The sequence below is a fragment of the Anarhichas minor genome, unplaced genomic scaffold (assembly GCF_050575085.1).
Source record: "Anarhichas minor isolate MPS153535 unplaced genomic scaffold, ASM5057508v1 ptg000023l, whole genome shotgun sequence".
In the NCBI taxonomy this organism is placed as follows: Eukaryota; Metazoa; Chordata; class Actinopteri; order Perciformes; family Anarhichadidae; genus Anarhichas; species Anarhichas minor.
The window spans coordinates 9,008,184-9,026,750 of record NW_027466469.1 but is presented as its reverse complement, the minus strand read 5'-3'; the positions used below and the strand labels follow the sequence as shown (position 1 = coordinate 9,026,750).

General features: G+C 41.7%; 1 protein-coding gene across 1 annotated transcript in view; it reads left to right on the top strand.

The window, feature by feature from the left end:
• Nucleotides 1-18,567, top strand: part of LOC142955479 (calcium-dependent secretion activator 1-like) — a 228,111-nt gene that overhangs the window by 92,204 nt on the left and 117,340 nt on the right. Inside the window, exon 3 of the mRNA XM_076097001.1 lies at nucleotides 9,080-9,412. Within this exon, the coding sequence (XP_075953116.1) occupies nucleotides 9,080-9,412 (333 nt within the window). The remainder of the gene's footprint in view (nucleotides 1-9,079; nucleotides 9,413-18,567) is intronic.

Genomic DNA, 18,567 nt, shown 5'->3' with positions numbered 1-18,567 from the left:
ATGGAGTACATTTTAGAAAAAAATTTGTACACATTTCCCTGGTGAAGCAATTTTTCCATGTTAGTTAACACAAGTAGGGTCATTCCAGGGCCCAGGTTGGTTCTCAAAAAGGATCTTAACTGGAGGTAACAAAAGAAAGTTCTACTGGGCAAATCATACTTTCTCTTCAGTTCTTCAAAAGGCACGAGGAGTCCTTTATCAAAGCATGCAGAATGCTTGTATTTTTATACATGTCCAGAAAATGTGTGAGTGGTTAGCATTCATCCGCCCACACTGTCTCCAGCATGGCTGCTCTTTGCCCAACTGTTTATATTTTATGTGGGGTGTTGTAAAAAAGCGGATTAAGTTCTTCCATCCGAATTCCCTCCATCTTCTAGAGCTGGTGGATGTTTGTTGCGTTCTACACATGGAATGCCAATCACTATTCGACAGTTCAACGTTCAGTTCTACTTCCCATTTCAGTTTTACATATAGTGTGTTTCTTCCGTTTCGTTTTTGTAAACTCCTGTACAGTTTGGAGACCAACTTTGAGGGGGTTTGTTTGTACGCACCTGTCAACACTTCAATCACTTCATTACCTTCCAATGAAACCCCTTTTTTAATTTCTGTATCATAGAAATGTCTTAGCTGTAAATATCTGAACAGGTCCCCATTTTCTAAATTAAATTCTCTTTTGAGTTTTTCAAAAGTTTTAAAAGTTTTTCCCTCTATGAGTGTACATACCGCTGTTATCCCTTTTTCTCTCCAGCGTACAAAAGTATTATCTATCAGTCCAGGTCTAAACCTGGGGGTCTGAGATGGCCAAATCAGAAGTTTACTGTCTCCTTCCAGTTTGTATTTATCTCATTCCAAATTTTCAGTGAATCTTCTAAGATGGAATTTTCTCCCTTTTGGTCAGTATATACTTTTCCACCTAGCCTGGCATGAGGTTGAGCTTGACCCAGATTTACCTCAATGTGTTTCCATCCAGCTTGATATGCCGGGGAGCACCAATAAACAATGTACCTCAATTGGGCCATGTAGTAGTATTCTCTGAGATTTGGCAGTGCTAGTCCTCCGTTTTCTTTGTCAATTTGGAGTGTCTTAAATTGTACCGTTGGCCTTGCTCCTGCCCAGATAAACCGGGATATCTGTTTGTCCCATGCTGTAAACTGAGATTCTGGGATTCTGACTGGTAATGATAAGAAGAGGTAGAGTAACCTTGGCAGTACATTCATTTTCACCACCTCAATTCTTGAACTAAAGTCCAGTACTAGTGTTGACCATTTTGTTATATCTTTCTGTATCCTATCGTTTATTATATTGTAGTTTGTTTCATATATTTTGTTAATTTCCTGAGTGATTAGCACTCCCAAGTATTTTATTGATTTTGCTTCCACTTCAGTTTATATTTCTGCCTAATTGCCTTACTTGGTACGTAGTTAAGAGAGAGTAACTGTGTTTTTGTAATGTTCAGTTTATAGCCCGACATCCGACCATAGTCAGCCAAAATTGTCATACGTTTGGGAATTGTTGAGTTGGGATTTTGGAGACAGGTAATAATGTCATCTGCAAAAAGTCGTATTATATGTTCCTCCTTTGCTATATTGATCCCTTTCAGCTCTTTGTTTTGTCTGATAGCCTGAGCCAGAGGCTCTATGAATATTGCAAAAAGGGAGGGGCTAAGGCAGCAACCCTGGCGAGAGCCACTAAACAGCTTAAAACTACCTGTCAGATGGCCATTGATCTTTATTCTAGCGGTTGGGTCTCTATATAAAGATTGTATGCACCTAATGAATTGGTTATTAAAACCCAGACTCTCTAGCACTCTGTACAGAAAAGACCAGCTGACTCTATCAAACGCCTTTTCCGCATCGAGACTGACCAGAGCTGCACTTAGATGTTGTTTGTTAGCCTGTTCTATAATGTGTAAGGTTTGTCTGATGTTATCCTGTGTTTGTCGACCTTTTATAAACCCTGTCTGATCTTCATTTATTAATTCGGGTAGAAAGTGTTCAATTCTTTTTGAGATTATAGATGTAAACAGTTTATAATCTACATTCAATATACAGTCCCTGACAAAAGTCTTGTCACTTATCCATTTTGTAGAAACAGCTTATAACCTGACTTTTAATTAATCCATTGGTTTTAGAAATGGCTCATATGAAAGCTAAAACCCTCCCAAATTATGTTTAATATACTAAAATAAATTTGCTTCACTGAAGAAAGATTGATCATTTAATGAACACAGAAAGGTCAGATTTTGGCAAGACAAAAGTTTTGTCGCCTACAGAGAGTAATGTGAAAATTGAACAAATAATTTACTTCAAATACAAAAATATGTTGCATAACATCAGTGAATTAAGTAGTGGTGCTGTGAGATCCATATTTAATATCTTGTATGACTTCCATGAGCTTGAAGGACTGCATCCATGCGGTTCGACAATGATTCATACAATTTATTGATGAAGTCATCAGGAATAGCAAAGAAAGCAGTCTTGCATGCCTCCCAGAGTTCATCAAGATTCTTTGGTTTCGTCTTCCATGCTTCCTCTTTCATTCTACCCCAGACATGCTCAATGATGTTCATGTCTGGTGACTGGGCTGGCCAGTCCTGGAGCACCTTGATCTTCTTCGCCTTGAGGAACTTTGATGTAGAGATGGAAGTATGCGATGGAGCACCACCCTGCTGCAAAATTTGACCCCTTTTATGGTTGGGAATGTAAGAGGTAGCTAATACTTCTTGATATTTTAGGCTATTGATATTGCCTTCCACCCTGCAAATCTCTCGCACACCCCCATACTGGATGTAACCCCAGACCATGATTTTTCCGCCACCAAACTTAACTGTTTTCTGGGGGAATCTCGGATCCATGCGGGCTCCAGTAGGTCTCCTGCAATATTTGCGGCGGCTGTGATGTAATTCAACCGAAGATTCATCTGAGAAATCCACCTTCTGCCACTTTTCCAGCGTCCATCCTTTTAGCAGGCTGTGGGCCTTGGCAAATGCCACACGTTTTTTTAATTGCCTTTTGTTTAGTGTTGGTTTCTGGGCACTGATTCGACCATGGAGGCCATTTTGAGACAGAATTCTACAAACTGTCCTGGTTGACACGGGGACTTGAGGTGACCAGGCCTGGAGGAGCTCTGCTGCAGTGGAAAAGGGGCTGGCCTTGGATTTTCGAGCCAACAAACGGTCCTCCCGAGCAGTTGTCTTGCGGGGTCTGCCGGACCTGGGCTTGTCAAAAACATCTCCAGTCTGTTCAAATCTTTTTCTTATTCTTTGTACTTGACGCTGAGACACATTGAAGGTGTCAGCCACTGTTAGAGCCATATTTTTAGTTTTGATTACAAATCATAATTTCTCATTTTTGCTAATATATTTGTGTGACTCCTTTAATTTATGAACGAAGATTACATTTTGGATTCTGTATAATTACTTTTCTTTAGGAACTTCCGTGATTAACCAGATGAGGATCAGCTGGCATAAGAGGAAGGGGTGGGACTGAGTCTCGAGTGTTGGTTTTCCTTTGTGTGGAACGGGGCATCGGGACAGTCTTTGACCTCACGTTTAACAGATTATATTTTGCTGTTCAATTTGTCAAAAGAGAAAATAAAATCAATCAAGTGACGGCAAAGAAAGCAGTGTCTGCAAGAGTCATTATTTAGACGGTTCAACGTGTGAGTCAGAAACAGAGCCCCGTAACGTGGCCCAGTACAGAGGAAGAGGAATCAAGAACGGGCCACCACAGCAACCTCAGCAGTGGATCTGGTCTTCAGCCTCTTGATAATCAACGCTTTGGTCTCAGGGTGAATCTTAGGCATGTTGTCAGAGGTCAAGTTGCAGTTGATGTGAAGGTCTGGTGTGCTGGGGTTCTTTTTATACACACCCACTAATTGATTGATCAATTATTGATCAGAGGTGAGGCTGTAATCTAGGATTGGGTGCATCATATGACAAGGCGACAAGACTTTTGTCTTTGCAAAAACTGACTCAGTGGGCTTTACCAAGCTGTGAACGTTAGAATGCTTTTCAGCAGTTTCGTTTGGCACCAAAACATTATTTCAAAAGATGCTGGGATTGAAATTTCTTGTAAAAAACAAAATTGATTACAAATATATTTGAGGGGCACTTAAGGTCAACTTGTACCCAAGCGACAAGACTTTTGTCAGGGACTTTAGAAATTGGACGGTAAGATTCACAACATTCTTTATTTTTACCTTCTTTTGGGATGACTGATATCACGGCCTCTTTCCATGATGGTGGTGCTTCAGCTTTGCTGAGTGCCCAATTTAAGGATTCTAGCAATACAGGGGCGAGGTCTTCTTTAAAGATTTTGTACCATTCATTCGGAAAACCGTCACTCCCTGGGCATTTATTTGTTTTCAATTTACTAATCGCCAAGTCCAATTATTTTTTTGTGATGGGGGCAGTTAATTCGTCGTTTTGTATTTTTCCTATGGAAGGAAGATCTAATGATGAACAAGTATTGTTTAATGTTATCTTCATTGACAATCTTAGGCTGTACGTATAAAGTTTCGTAGTCATCTTTAAAAATGTTATGATTTCTTCAGGTTCGTAGGTTATCTTATTAGTTAAAGGGTCTCTGATCTTGTGTATTGAATTAATAATGTGTTGTTTCCTGAGACGTGCTGCTAAGATTTTTGTTGCTTTCGGGCCCGATTCATAAAAAGTTTGTTTTGTGAATCTCAATTTCTTTTCTAGTTCGTCATTCAAGATGTTCTCTATTTGTTTTTTTAGTTCTTTTATCTGGTTTGACAATCCTTTGTCCCCATCTTTTTGTTGTTGTTTCTCTAGTTTTCTCAATGTTTTCTCTAATTCATCGTATTTTGTCCTCTTCATCTTATTTAAGTATGCTGTTCTTGAAATTAATCTCTCTCTCATTATTGCTTTAACCTTGTCCCATATGATGGTTGGGCCTACCAGGCCATTGTTGTTATCTTTTATGCAGTCACCAATTTCTTTCTTAATCTCATTTAGAGCGGTCTCATTATTTAAAATGCTAATATTTAGTCTCCATAATGTACTCTTCGGTCTGTTATTCAAATAAATAGTTAAATAGATTGCATTGTGATCTGATAAATCTGCTGATCCTGTTGAGCACTCCTTCACCCTATGTCTGTCTGTAGTGTTCATTAGGAAATAGTCTAATCTGGAGTGCACCTGATGAGTAGCTGAATAGTGAGTAAAGACTTTTTCTAGTGCATGGAGGTTCCTCCAAACGTCGAACATTCCTATCTCTTTAATTAAAGTATTGAGGTCTTTTGACCGATGGGATTTATGTCTTTTTGTACTTGTATCGATAGAGTAGTTTAGAATTGTGTTCCAATCTCCAGCACAGACTAAATTTCCTTCACTTTCAGAAGTTATTGTATCAAATAGTAATTTAAAGAATTGTCTATCACTTTCTGGAGGGGCGTATATATTAACAAATGTGACCAGAACGTTATCTATCCTTCCTTTGACTATTATATATCTGCCCTCTTTGTCTCCCTTTTCCTTAATCAGTTCAAAGTTAAGAGAGTTGGAAATCAGAGTAGCTACTCCTCTTTTTCGACTATTTTTACAAGAGCTGAAATAAGAGTTTAAGTACCCAAACCTTTTCAGCTTATTATGTTCTTGTTTCGACATGTGTGTCTCTTGTAGAAATATGACTTGTGTATTATCCTTTTTAATTTTTGCTAGCACTCTACTCCTCTTGACTGGATTACTCAGACCATTCACATTTAAGGAGATAATTCTCAAGTTATGTGACCCTATCATACATACGTATACCAAATAATAAATGAGATTGTTGCCCCCCAAAACAAAGTCCGAATTTGAAAACATCAACTGTGAAACACAAAAGTAAACAGACCTCCAATCGAAAAGGAGGCTCTTGCTCCTCCTCAACTGTGACCCCGTTGGTGGGTCGAGGGTGATGCCTCTCGTTGGGAGAGGGCCCTGCATTAAGGATGGCTGATGAGTCAAACAGCGGTAACTCTACCATCCTGTGAGTCCAACGTAACCCATGAAAAAATTAACCCGTCACTCCCAGACACATAGTGATCAGTATAAAGCCAAAATGCAAATATATCATAATCCTGTTGAGAGTCTCAGAATTGTAACAGTCATACCGGGTCGTGCAGCTTGCGTCTCCGTTCATGTTTGCTCGATGCGTCCCCTCTGGAACTCCTGGAGTTTATCCCTTGCTCTCTGGGCCGCAGCTGGTCCTCTCTCCCGACGACCCGATGCCTGCTGCCATCCCAATAGATCACGAAGCTGTGTTTCCAGGTTGCTCTCTCCTTCGGTAGTCTCCCGCTCTTCCACGGGAAAACCGCGTCTCTTCAGCTCCCGCTGCGCTTCTTGTGCACTAGTGTATGTTCGGGTCCCCGTATCCCAGTGAATCCGTATATTCGTGTATGGTGTTTGGAAACGAATCCCCTTTTCCTTTAACGCTTTCTTTATCCCATTGTATTCCCTGCGTTTCTTGACTATCTCAGTCGCATAGTCGTGGTCGAAGTATAGAATTCTGTTGCCCAGTTGGATTTTTCCCTTTTTCCAAGCTTCTCTCAGTACCATGTCCTTGGTTGTGAACTCCTGGAAATTGATAATAATAGGTCTCGGTGGGGCTTCGGGTTTCTGCACCCCGGACCGATGAGCCCGCTGTATTTTCAAATCCAATTCTTGTGGTAATGGCAGCTCACTTCTGAGGAGTTTAACGATAAACTGTGGTACCGGGTTTCCCTCCTCTCCCTCTGCCACTCCAAAGAGGCGCATGTTGTTTCTCCTGGACCGGGACTCTAAGTCCGTTAGTTTTTGCTGCAGGATTCTTTGCTGTTCCAGGCAGGTGCAGATCGCTCCGGTCGCCTCCACCGCCCAACCCTCCACCTGTTCCACGCGTGTCTCCGCTTCTCCAACTCGGTCGGACAGACTCTGCATTTCCGTCACCAGGTTGTCAAGTTTGCCGTTAATTTCTTGTCCCATGTGAATAATGTCCTGTCTCAGGCAGTCGTTGTCCCCCTTGAGATCAGTTTTTAGCTCCTTTATCGCCTTAATTATGTCACCGGGATCTATGCTCGTTCCAGGGCTCCTCCGGCCTTCAGCTGCTTCACTTTGATTGCTAGCTTGATCTGCTTCGATGTTGTTAGCTTTCACCGCTGAGGAGCCTTTATCTTGAGTTTTTGGCATTTTTTCTTCTCTTTTATGGCTTCTGGTGATTATTTTCCCACTCATCTACCCCTTTCACTGATAAATATCGAATTTTCGAGTTTTTCCGTGGGTATATTGCGATATATCTGGGAGCGCGGTTTCACTCTGCATCTAACTACTCCATGGGCATACCGGAAGTCAGTCTCCGGAGGGTATGTTGTTTTAATACTCACTTACCTCAAGTGGCGCCAAGCACCGGTTTTATTTGGATTTTTCTAGGTTTTATTAAGTCTCTGGAATTTCTCAATACAATGGGGGCCAATTTAATTCAATTTCTGGTTTTCACAACACTGAAAAATGAAAATGACAAAACAAATAGATGCCTCTGTGATCCTGGATAATCCACAGACCTCACTGTCAGCAGAGACAAAGTCCTCAAAATGTGTTTTATACTCCATTCACTAGCTAGGACCCCGCCTCAGCCGAGGGTGAACTTTCATCGATTATTTGGAGTGTTGAGGAATGGTTGAGGGAGATTAAGCCAGGATGAGACTTTAGCGGTTTGGGGAAGGCTTAGTTGAGGATCCACCGCGGCTCCCGGTCCTTGCAGACCCCCAAAAGAAGCCCTCCTAAGAAAGCAGGGCTGCCTGCCCGTTGCGCAGGTCGTTGAAGCTGACGAGTGTAAAGTTGGCAGGCTTGGGAGGATAGGTTATCAACGATGGAGTTCTGGTGATTGATGATCGGCAAAATTAAGGTAGGATTTATGGGTTTAACGACAGCGTTGAATTTGGCGAAACCGATGTGCCAGGTGCCCTGGCTAAGTTAACTTGCTGTGGTCGCTGAAAGTAAACGGCGGGGGGGTACTGGCGTCGCTACCAGATGTCCCGGCTACGGCAACTTGCTGTGGTTGCTGGAAGTAGGTGGCGGAGGGCACTGGCATCTCGGTGCCAGGTGCCTTGACTAAGGCAAATTGCTCTGTTTGCTTGAAGTAGGTGGCGGGGGCACTGGCATCTCGGTGCCAGGTGCCTTGACTAAGGCAAATTGCTCTGTTTGCTTGAAGTAGGTGGCGGGGGCACTGGCATCTCGGTGCCAGGTGGGGTGGAAAGAAACTATTCAATAGTACCGAGTGAGTCCTATAATACTGTATAGCTTATAAAGGACCTGTAAACCACGTGTTTACTGCGACTGTAGTGGAACGCCATAGTTTCACGCGCTGAGCTACCCAGTGTATTAGAAAGTGACGCTAAGGGTCCTGACCAAGAGTCTGTGACGAGTTGGGAGGAGAACGCGTTGGCTTTTGTCAGCAGTCTGGTGGCTTTAATGAGAGCATAGTTGAGTTTCACTTTCAGTTCAAATCCTCGTCAGAAAGAGCTCTCTGACAACAAGATGATAGGGGTGAAAATATTTGTAATTATAACGTATATTTTACTGCTTCCCCCGTCCACATTGGTACATTTGTTGCTCCTGGGCTGTTACTCCTGTCTGTTTCTACAAACTTCATCTACTGTAGACCCACTGACGATGGAAAAGAACCTCATACAAACTCACTTCAAAACACCAAAAATATCAATATAAAGAATGCATTGCACCGAAGTATTAACGGCAAGCAGGATAGAAAGAGCATCAGTAGCAGTAGTGTGAGTTAGCCTACATGATTGTCATTATTGTGAGTTAGAGAGGAGTAGTGCAGGTTGATGGTCACTGTGAGGTTGGAACTCGTTCACTAATGTACCTTGGTAGTCTGTTGCTGGAGGTGTTACTGTGTTCTTCCAGTGAGACCTGAAAGGGTTGAGAGGTTGCCCATGATGCTGTAGCTTTAGCAGCATCCTTTTCTCAAGATCTACCCCCAGCCTAGAGCCAGCCTCCCTGATGAATCATTATTTGTAAATCAGAAATCTTTTGGATAAAATAATACAACTAATCTGTCAGTTCACAAATTGATTGCAGGTCTTCCTGAAAAGTGACCGCGTGTCTCGGATGGTGCAGAGCGGCGGCTGCTCGGCCAGCGACTCTCGGGAGGTTTTTAAGAAGCACATAGAGAAGCGGGTGCGCAGTCTGCCTGAGATCGATGGCCTGAGCAAAGAGACAGTGCTGAGCTCCTGGATCGCCAAGTTCGACACCATCTACCGAGGTGAGGAGGACCCCAGAAAGCACCAGCAGAGAATGACGGCCAGCGCCGCCTCCGAGCTCATCCTCAGCAAGGACCAACTGTACGAGATGTTCCAGCAGATCCTGGGCATCAAGAAGTTTGAGCACCAGCTCCTCTATAATGCTTGCCAGGTCAGTCCTCAATTGTATGGTGTTTAACATTTCATATATGTCTGTCCATCTTTCCCTTCAGTTGTTTATTTATGTGACACAATGACATCATTTCGGGTTGTTAGCGTATCCTAACCAATTAGAAGTAGCTGACATATCCATCCAGTTGATGTGGCATTGGTTTGGTACAAGCAGTTAACGTTTGTTGATCAAAGAAACGTGCTGATTTAAGAGTTAATTCCCGCCTAAAAAGCTCTAAACCATAGACTGTATATCTATAACAAGTGGATGTAGTCATTGTGACCTCACTTATTGGTTTGTGGACTGCTGTTACAAAGCCTCAAGTTCGGAGAGGGTAGAGCTAAGGTAGCCACGCCCTAAATGAGTCATTTTCTCATAGACTTCTATACAACCAGAGGAGACGCCCCCTGCTGGACACTAGAGAGAATGCAGCTTTAACACATGAAGCTTTCAGACCCCGAGGTTGCCGCCTGCTCGTAATGGTTTGGCAGTGAGGTTAAACACCGGCAAACCTTTATTTATTGTTGGAATTAATAGAAAACCATTGATACTCACTTTTGCAAACTGTTGGTTGGATTACTTTAATGTGATGCAACTGTTTTTGGTTCATCAAATAAGGTTTTATTCCTTGAAACTTGTTCATTCTTTATTCAGCCCAAACTTCTGGATAATTAATCATTTTTACCAAATTACTCCACATAAAGGGAAGCCAAAAGAACCAGTCCGTCCTTCACTTTAATATCGGAGCCTTACTGAGAATGCACATGAAAAACAAAGTATGACTATAAAAGTTCTGTCCGTACAATCCACACAGAGTCCATCCTCCGTTTGTTCGTCTTGTCTCAGTCCTGCAGCTGGCCACACTGTCACCATCAGTGTGGTGATTCGATCCAAAATGGTGCTGAAAAAGCTTTTTACTATTTAAAAAACCATTGACCAGAATTAGCAGTTGCTACACGGTAAATTATTAGACTGTGAAATCCCAATAAATTACTGGCTACTAATTGCACTGGTTTCACGGTAAGGTACAGTAATGCTTTCACGGTAAATTATTGTGAAAACACAGCAGTAAACTGTGACTTCGTAGTAGCTATGGCAGTATATTACTGTAATTTAACAGTATGTTATTGTAGAATTACTGTATTTTACTGTAACTACTAGATTACTGTGATTTAGCAGTACGATGTTGTAGATTTACTGTAGTTTACATTGTGTGCTTGAGGGCCACAATAAACCTATGATTTGTCTGAAGTCCACTAATGAAGTCCTAAACAACAAAGTATGAGTCCTGCTCTGTCTCCTTTGTAATCAAAGTTTAGTCAACTATATGCAAAAAAACTACTTAGTTGAGCTCAGGGAAAACTACAATCGACAAAGGTTGCAAACAAGGGTCTCCGGTGTCAGAATAAGAGACTCTGTACACCAAATTGTTGAAGGTTCCTCCCCAAAATGTTGTACGCAGTGGTCAGGGCCAGCAAGGCCTTCTCTGCTGGCCTAAACACAATCACAAAGTTATATCTATTTTATAATTTAATATTTTTTCTTAAATACACTACATGTATTATAATTTATATAAATATTTTCCCATTATCTTATTTTCTCATTGCACAGCTACTGTCTTCCTCAGTTGCTCTGCTTCCAGTGCAGCTTGTTTTAAGTAGAGCTTTTATCCAATCAGATCTCACCTCTGTGTCTCTAGGTAAGAACAGAGGCAGAGGCCTGCAGACTCACAAGTGAATCCATGTGCAGTTTAAGTGAATGGGGACGATATTGTTGATTGTCATAGTGTTCAACCAATCAGATCTTTAGTTTGACATGTTGGGCGTATTCTTTGACGTGTCAGAGCCTGCTAGCTGGCCTACAAGTACGTCAGCATTAACGGGCAGCTCAGTTTTAAGGAGCAGCGCTGCAGTGAGGCGCAGCGTGTGCTGTGATTGGTCAGTGGGCGAGCACGTGACTATTGTGAAACGAAACTTAAAGTAGCCATCAGAGGCTTAGTCGGAGTAGTAAGAGTTCAAATTGAAAGATATGGAAGAAATTATGACATTTTTTGCATGTTGCTTGGTGTAGATTATTATTTTATCTAGCTTTGTTTTTTTAACACTCAATGGCTGAAGGAGGAGAAACGGATTTGTGAGTTGGGATTTAACCGGATGAAACTCTTAGTCAACAAAGAAAGGAGGATGGAGTTTGTCTTTAAGTGATCAGCATTTGGTAAGTTAACTGCGTTTGTTTTTTTTACATCTAATATCTGAATGGCCCTCGAGTGTGTAGCAGAATGCGTGTTGCTGCAGGTCTGCTAGATTGATTTGTTGCTTTGTTGTCATATGAATATATGTGACTGGTTCTTGTGAGTTTGTTGTTGTCATTGTGTTAATTATATAGATTTGGACTATATGCATTGTCCGTTAATTACGAAGCATCCCGTCATGCGCGGAGTTATTGTTTGTTAACCTGTTACCACTCCAGTAAAATGAGCCTAAAAGGCCTATCCAAGGCATACCCAAAGTAAACTGAAAGCTGTTCTTGAACCCTTTGGAGTACATGCATGGTTTTGATCTCTTTTGAAAGGTAACACTCTGAAGGTTTTTCCCCAACAGTCAGAATCACTGTAAGTGCTACTGGCATTGAGTAATAGAAGTTTGAACACACTGAAGTAGAAGGTTTTTATTTCCGCCTGAATATGTTTCTGCAAACAGATGCCTGCAGATGACTATAGCTGGACTTAATAGCTGGAAAACACACTGGGACCACAGCATGAAGCCTTACCTAGTCCAAGTTCAAATTTGATAACAATACCACAGAAAATGAATATTTTAGACATGTTTTTCTAAGGGTATGTCAAGGCGCTTTCCAAAAAATAACATTTGGGAAACCATGGTAACATACCTAGGCTGTGTAGAAATGTGTATTCATAATTCAAACTAAAGCTTATTTATGTCTAAACACAGTTATCTAGAAGTTATTTCGCCATTATTTACCTTCCTAAGTTCTCCAAAACTTTTAAAAACCGCACTTTGGATTAAAGCACGGACACAGGGACCTGACTCGCGGTTTCACAGTGACTTCCACATTCTGCCTCTAAATCTAACCCCAGAAGCTGCATATCATTATTTTTGAAATTTCATTGGCTATACGAAGCGTCGGTCATCAGAACGATCGGTTGCAATTGGCTCGAGCGTTACACGAAAGAAGAGGGGCGGGCACTTTCCTTCAACGCGGACTCTCGTTGGCTATTGTAGGCTGTGGACAGGACATGGAAGCTCCTAATAGGTCAAATGAAAAGGTCAGAGTGCAGCCGCCATTTTGAGACCCAGAGAGCGTCTCTGTTTACATGCAAACTGAAGTTACGTTCGAAAATGCATAAATAATTAGGCATATCTGCCGGCTAATTTGAAATGATGCAACAGCAGTCCGTGGGTATTTATGGAATATTTTATTGGATTGGATCGTCTGGACCTTTGCCAATGTAACAAGAGCGTTTTTGTCTGAATATTATTGATGGGTGGATTATTATGAGGCTTCATCGGTGAGTTGCCTCGATTTTGTAACTGTTTGTTTGTTGGTTGGTGGTCTGACAGAGGCGTTGATTGTACCTGCTGTTGTGATTGTGTCTTGAAATGGTTTGCATCAATCGAATCACAAGAATCGTAGCTTTCCAAAGACATGTCGCATCAGTACCTACCTATACATAGCAGTTGTGTACATAACACAGATGTACAGTTACCACGGGCCGGCCGTCGGAGTAGCTTAGCGTAACCTCCCAGAAGTGCGGTGCCTCAGCTGTCTCTTGTTTTGTTTTGTTTTGTTCCGGGTTCAGAGGTCACAGCCCGTTGTCTACTACGTGAGCGCAGTCCACCGAAAACATTATATTTCCCACGATTTAAGCTTCTGCATATTCTAAATGCACTAGTATTATTCAAATGTATTGTTCGGTTTGTAAGCCTCGTACCGAATGGTTTAATACGAATACGTGTATTATTAAACCCCTAGAAACAAATAACCGTAGCTTGCGCCTCATAATCAGGTTGTTATGAGGTGTTTCAGCTGCAGGACAGCACTGAAGGCCCAGGTATAAAATGCACAGCCCGCCACTGGTTGTACGTCATGTTACTTCCATCCTTGCTTTTTGAGAAAGACCTATCTTTATTGTCACCGATTCTAATTTCTTCATGTGCAGAATAGTATTCATTGTGTCGAGGCTTTTTCAGGTTTTGTGGCAAACTGAATGCAGCGAAGCAGCCTGAGGACGAGGGAGGAACAATAAGACAGGCTGCTACACATAGATGATCCACTATTCAAGTGCCAGGTATTTCATGAATGGAAAATGAGTTATTAATACATGCAGAGCATAATGATAATAACAGGGCAGAGAGCCGGGCTGTAAAAGCAGATTGATGTGGTAATCTATCCGTTTGTCGGCAGCTGGAGGCTGGCCTACACTTGGATAGTCTTTTGTCAGAGCTCAGTCAGTCAGTGGAGAGACAGAGGGGGGAACCTGCTCACTGTCAGGGCTCCTTATCCTTTTATCTTGTCTTTTCTCCTACTGTCGTACAGCATACAGCATACTAATGCCGGCTAAATCACACACACTAAAACACACTCTTGGTTTTTCACAAATGATTTTGTTCAAATATGTATTGATTCATTTTTTATTTAATTATTCTTTCATTAAATGCCCACCACCTGTCTAAAGTGATGTTTTTAATCGATTTAGTTTTACAAACATTCCCAAAATCCAATGATTTGTTAATTTTACTGAAGCTTAGGGTTGCAACTGATCATAAAACTCACTGTTCAAATCCTATCAGGGTTTTGAGTCAAATATAACTTTTAGAGTCACTCTTCTTTGCCGCTGATTGCTGATTATTGATTATTGATGAGCCATATCAGCCGATACAGATCATTTTTGTGGTTGTTTTTGTTTTGTGTCGTTATAGCAGCTGGTATACAAGACTATGGTGTTTGTTGTGTGCATGAAAAAACAATTTCAATGATTATTCATAACAAAAATCTTGTCATTAAAGATTAGACAATAATCTCTGTAGTCAGTTTAAATCATATTTGACCAACAAGATAATCTCTGAAAAAACAACAAATTGTGCCATATTTCTCTTCCATATTTGAGCCAGATAAGCAACGAATATAGAAAAAGTAATATTACACACAACAAAGTGTGAAATGTTCACAGGCATCAACTGAAGAACACTAGAAACCTGCAGGAAAGCACAAGGCTTAATAAATGCTTTCCTTTTCAACTGCGTTGTAGTTGTTGACATTCTAGTTTATTGTTTTGAACGGGTTGAAATTATATTAGAAGTTGTTACTTTCCATTTATGTAAATGAGGTGAACACAATTAGAAACAACTTTAACATCATCAAACACAACACCACCTCCAGCTTCATGACAGATCACAGAGCTCTGACACGGCATGAACAACTAACTAAGGTCGTCTTTCACTGCACTCTTGTAGTATATCCAGCAGGTGTTCTTTTCTGGTCACTCTGCATAATGAATCCTAAACATCTCTTCCATGTCAGACTGAGGCACACATTGGAAGGTTTTTTTCTTTTCTCCTCTCGTCATGGACAATTGCCATTTCTGGAGTAACACTCTGAATTAATGAGCTGTAAAGTGAGAAATCTGTTGCTGTCTTTTGCAATGCAGCTCTGAATGGAGACATGGGGGAAGGGATAATAGGAGGTCTTGTTGGCGATGGCGAGGCTGTTACTCTGCATTTGTGATGCTGCTCTGCAATCCTCAATGAATTATGAGTTTAATGCTATTTTCATTCCTGAGACATATGGCTGTGTGAAAGGCTTTGTTGCTCCATCCATCCAACAGCTCTGCAGTCTTCTTATTAGCCACAGCCTGATCTTAGGAGGGAGGCTATTATTAGAGACAGGCTTTTATAATCCAGTTGTTTTTTGAAATCACTTTTGAGTAAGAAGTCTGATCTGCCTGCATATTCCATTGTTGTTGCTGCAATTTGCTTTGAATACATAGTTCATAGAAAGCATATCAAAAGTGCACCAAATCAAGCAGACTTCTTTGTGTATACTATATTTGTCTCTCACACACACTCACACTCACACTCAGTGTATAAACATGACATACTCGAGATTGAAATGTATATTACTGTTTAGCAGGTTTTGATATAGAAATGAGAGTGATGTGAATGTATGAAGCGGAGATATGGCTGTGAGGATGTGTTGTTGACATGAACCTTTCCTGTAAAAGAGTTATATGTAACATATTTCTTTGAAAAGAAGATCTACCCTAACATTAAAATCCAGCTAAAAGCAGCAATGTATTCCCAAAGTGTAGCCTCTGGCTCCAATGAGCTGTTTCTGGACATTGGCTTTCGTATTCCTGGAGCAAACTGACCGGCTGCTCATGATGTGACCGCTGTTCTTTTTTGGAAAGTTGTTCAAAGACATTCTAGGATATGGCTAAAAATCATTGACAAAGCTAACCGCATGGCTTTCACAAAGAACTAGCTAGTAGTTAAAGAACATCTAAAGATGAATCGGCATTAACAAAACATCCAAACGTCCATCAAATCGATTTATCTTTCAAAGTTGAGCTGACAATGAAACATTTCTGATCTATTTGTGCAATAAAATATAAGCTCTATATGACAGTTCCTAACGGGACCAGTGTTTGTCTTCAGTCATAGAAGGGAGAGGGTTCAGCTAGCGTCAGCTGACTTACTTTCAGGGGTCCGAATGTGGGGATGGCAAGAAAACAGACTGTCAAAACGTACAGCAACAGGTAGTCCCGAGACCTCAGCACTGTTATCACTTATCTCTTATCATCCCAGATGTGACTAAGCAACAACTTACAGCATCAGCTCCCCCAGCTGCTTCAAACATATGTGCTCAAAATGCCTCTTAGGCTTTTGTAATTAACGTGAGTTAAACTGTTTTTGGTTCAGATGTTGCACCAATGAAACCTGAGCACATTGTATTGTTCCTGGAGAACAGCTATATCAATGCTGTTCTGTAGTACCACTTGTACCTGGAGAGGCCAAAGTCAGTCACTGTAGCGTCCGGTCTGTCCTCAGTCCAGCATGAGAGGACGAAGACGTAGAGCTGTCCCGAGGGTTTGTCAATAACACATCCATGGTCCGTATGTGTTTTACACTTTCTTCATGTATGAAATACAAAGTGGCAGAAACAAGTAAAAGACTCCTGTTTTAGTTAGTTGGTTGGCTTTTTGTTATAACTGAAAATGTAGATGAACCTGTGGACCAGATAGAAGAGGTGAAATGTGCCTCCAATTGTTTTAAAGCATGTGGCCACACATTGGCACATTCCACAGTGGAGTAACTGAACTGCAGAGAAGAAGAATGAGAGGGCGAGAGGGTAGAGAAGAGGATTGGGGTGTTGGAGGTAGTGTAAAATGGAACGAGAGGAGGATGACAGAGTTGAGCTGTTTAAACAGAGGAGGTGGTGATTAGAAGGAGGCAGATAGGAGGGGAGGCTCAGGCTATTACGGCAAACAAAGACATTTCAACTGAATGAGCAGTTTCCAGTTATCAGTGCTGGGTGTAAATATTGGCTTCATGGCGCAGGAGCTGCACTCTGTGGCTAATAACTGCCAATTAAAATCCAACCGTACCAAGCCACAGTTAAATAACTAATGTCGTACGAGGCATGTGGTTACTGTACAACAGAGCGTTCACTTGCAGTGGAGATGGCACAAAAAGAAATCATTGCGCGGTATGTAAGCCTTCTGAAAGCACTGACAGATGGCTTGCTGAATTAAAAGATGACATGACATCAATTGTAACTTTTGCAGAAATCTTTTTTTACGTGCGTCGAACACATGCACATCATTTGAACATGCTCTAAATCCAAAGCGACAGCATATGAGCTAATCCTTTAATCCAGCTTGAGCTTGGAAATCCCTCCACTTAGCGGGATGTTGAAACATCCTTTGCCACACAAGCTTATGTCTTGACTTTGGCTCTACCCAGCAGGCTAACCAGCGTGTGTGTAACCTGGAGGTGACCCTGGTTAGGACCAGCAGGTTATGGCAGCTGGAATGGGTTTTGTCCCGCTGCTGTCATCCTTTGCCGCCGTGGCTCTACTTTTGATGCTTTTGAAGAGCCAGACAGATCGTTGCCCCTCCCAACGGGTTTCAGAGCAACATGTACTCTGTCTAGTAGCTGTCTTCATTACGGAGTGACTACTGTATGATTCATGCACAATCAGCCAGATCATGAGCATCTCTATACAGAAGCTCAACCCAAGAGGCATAGAACTATGACCTATCATAGAGTATGTTTACGCTCCTACAGGCAGACGCTGCAGAAAGTCATTTTCTGTATTATCAAGCCTGTTAGCCAGTTATTCAGTACTGCATGGCTGCAGCTGTGTTACAACCAAAGGACAAAGATATATAATGTATACAATAGTTGCTATGATATCTTACCAAAGGTTACTCCTCTGTTTTGTTCGTGCCGTATCTACATTATACAAGTTAGATGGCAAATAAATGAACGTTGACTTTTCATTTCACACGGGAACAAACAGATGGCTGTTTGTTGGACCCATCCACCAGTCGCCCTGCTCTGTGTGCTCTAGCTGCCTTTATACTTCCTTGTTCAAGGTTACATGGATTATACAAAAAACATGTCGTGGGATGTCTACAAGTTATGGAGCATTATTTTTCATAGACATGGCTGCGAATGCTGGATGAGACCAGCCTGATTATTTCCTTCTAGTTCGTTTAAGTCTGAAACTATCTACGTATCCTCTTGTGCTCCAAAGAACTAGGGGTCAGCATTTGACCTCCACTACTGGTTTCATACAATGGTAAGTTTATGTAGAATGGAGGCAGTCCCCTGGGATCTAACCCCTGGAGCTGGGGTTTGGACTGGCTGAATTCAAGCTGACTGCTACCTGGGGGTACGTCTCCTGGAGCTGCAGCCTCCCGGCGGTGGGGGGGATGAGGCGAGGGTGCAAGTCATTTTCTCATTTCGGCCACTTTGGATTTCATCCGATAAACAAACTATAACGCACACATGACCATGGATGTGTTACCCACAAGCCCTTGGTTTACCTCCACTACTTGGATATCCGGACTGAGGACAGACTGATGCTACAGTGACTCACTATCACCTCTTGAAGAACAAGTGCAGTTAAAA